This window comes from Pyrgilauda ruficollis, unplaced genomic scaffold (assembly GCF_017590135.1).
Source record: "Pyrgilauda ruficollis isolate IOZ18807 unplaced genomic scaffold, ASM1759013v1 scaffold15, whole genome shotgun sequence".
NCBI lineage: Eukaryota > Metazoa > Chordata > Aves > Passeriformes > Passeridae > Pyrgilauda > Pyrgilauda ruficollis.
Genome location: NW_024513654.1, coordinates 1,133,031 through 1,135,530, shown reverse-complemented (window position 1 = coordinate 1,135,530; position 2,500 = coordinate 1,133,031). Strand labels below are relative to the sequence as shown.

Sequence of the window (2,500 nt, the reverse complement as noted above, 5' to 3'; positions counted from 1 at the left end):
CAGACCCTTGTAAAAATCCCTCTCCACCTTTCCTGTAGGCTCCCATCCCTGATGATCCCATCCGTGTAAAGAACACTGTTTTAAATTCCCCACCTATCAAAAAGCTCCAATGTCACGAGTCCTGGGCTCCAACCCTCCAAAGGCAAGTTTAACCTTCTGAACAGGTGTGGGGCTGCTGATTCACAATCACTGCCCTTGCAGGTGTCAAAAATTACAGGTGTGTAGCTAAGCCTTCACAGGACTTAGGGTTTCTTCAAGATTTTGTCTCAAATGTCCCCCCAAATTCCAAAGCAGCATTAGTTTAAGGAGACCACCATGAATCTTCCATTAATTTATTTTCAGAAGGTTGCTGATGGAAATGGCTGCACATTTATACGGGCCTTTAGACAGAGTGTGCTAACAAAACTCATATATAGATATAAATATACATGAATATGTATATCTCATCTATTTATGGGTGAAAAGTGATCTCATTAATACTTGTATCAACCCAAAGGTGGCAACATGGGCAGCAAGAGCCCTGTGGGTGATGACATGGATGGCTCCAGCTCTACTGGAGGAACGAACTTGTTCTTGCTGGAGTTCAACCCTCAGGAGCAAAACCCCCCCCAGCAAAACACACTTTAAAAATCTCCCCTTCTGCCTACAATTCTTGTGACAGTGAATATCTGATATGAGTTGCTGGCACGCTCACAAATTAAAAGAGAGACCTAATGATATTGCTTATGTTCATGCTGAGTATTAAAAGGTAATGTCTAAAAGGTTTTATTGTGTTAATAAAACTCAGAGGTGGTCAAGACTTGATGCACACAGGAATAGAATACAAAATAATCAGTCATAATGTTACGACTTCATTTTTCATTTGTGTTTTTCAAGTTTGCCTTGAAAATCAGAGATTGTGCTGAAGGAAAAAAGACAATATAATATCAAAGAAAAAGGGAAAATTATAAGCATGACTTATCTTTAATGTTTTACATCAAAATGAAATTTCTGTGATACGTGTCATGTGCATAAACAACACAGGCAGCTTTTGTCTTTGTTGAATTTAAATGAAAAGTCCCTCTAGATATTAATATGTGGACTTCATTTGTTAGCCTGCTAAGTCAGGGACTTATAACAAAAGCTTTGTAAACAAAAGATTAAACTGAATCGAGCTTTAGAAAATGAAAGGAAAACAAGAGTCAAATAATCACAGATCAGAGTGGGGCTGCTTAGATTGAAATCACTACAAGCTACTGGAGTGGAAAATGTTTAATTGAACTATTTCATTACGCAGGAAGTTTATGTCCCTCTTGTAGAATCCAAAATATTTGTATCAGAAAATCCATTCTCCTTCTTTAAAATACTCTCCTGCAAGTATCAGGTGCGATCTTAAAAACTGTCGATTAACTTAATGGCAAAGAATTAATGTGGAAAAGGGGTCACATTTAAGAGTACAGGTTGTTTTTTTTGCAGCTTGATGTACCTACCCAAGAAGTTGCTCAGCCGGAGTTCGTGCGCGGCGTTATTTTACAGGTGATGAGCAGCCTAAGGCATCGCTTAGCAACACGTATTTAATTAGAAAAAAAAATAAACAGATGCTTTCTGACTCTTCACTGACCTTTGGTAACCTTTCGGGATCACCTGGGTGTCGCGGAATAACTTTCTGCAACCTCTGGAAGCCGTAATCTATGGTGGGTTCGTTAAGCGCTGGAAGATAAACAGATGAGGCGATTTAAGCAGAGGGGTTTAATAAAATACACATCCCAACAACTGCTCCCGAGCACAAATTTACACCCCATGTGCAATTTTCCTCTCAGACCTTATCCTGGCCACAAACCTCATTTTACGACCTGTCCTGAGGAAGAGATTTTTATTTTTTTCCCCCCCTTCACAAAGCAATGATTACTTCTACTTATAATTAGGCTGGAAAATAGTCAAAGGGTTATCCAATATATTGCAAAAATGATAGCGCAGTAACAAAGTTACAGGTCTTGAGGCCATATATAGCAATCACTACAGTCATGATATGATGTCTGCATCACGGGCTGCTTTCTATACTGGCTGTGGATTTATGGGAAACTGGCAATTATGACATATGTCCAGCTATTGCTAGCTTCAGATTTATCCCTGTGGTCCTTTTTTGTCTAGCATATTGCCTGAGCACAAACCAGGCAGGAGGAGCACTTAATCTTGCAAAGCTTTAATAATCTGTGAATGGCTGACTACAAACTGATGTAGAGCACTATCATTCTACAGCTGCAATCCACTAGCCTCATGAAATTGCAGGCCACAAATAGTAATTAATCTTTTTATCCCTCAAATTGTAATTTTGACTATGAACTGTGCTTGGTCATAAATCAGCAGCACATGCTGCTGTGTACAGTGCATGAATCATGATCCTGACTCAGTTAGACTGCACACATTGTGTTTAACAAGCTTTATAAGGAGTCATAGGGCTTTATTATAGCCCTGCCTGACTCAAACAAAAACTGAGCCTGGAGGCCCAGTGACTAGAGTT

The 2,500-nt window shown here is 39.4% G+C and overlaps 1 protein-coding gene across 8 annotated transcripts in view; it reads right to left on the bottom strand.

Moving 5' to 3' along the window:
- The window catches only part of EBF3 (EBF transcription factor 3), a 123,899-nt gene that overhangs the window by 14,224 nt on the left and 107,175 nt on the right, over positions 1-2,500 (bottom strand). For all 8 annotated transcript variants that reach the window (XM_041461533.1, XM_041461536.1, XM_041461538.1 and 5 more), the window contains exon 9: positions 1,601-1,689. In XM_041461533.1, the coding sequence (XP_041317467.1) occupies positions 1,601-1,689 (89 nt within the window). The remainder of the gene's footprint in view (positions 1-1,600; positions 1,690-2,500) is intronic.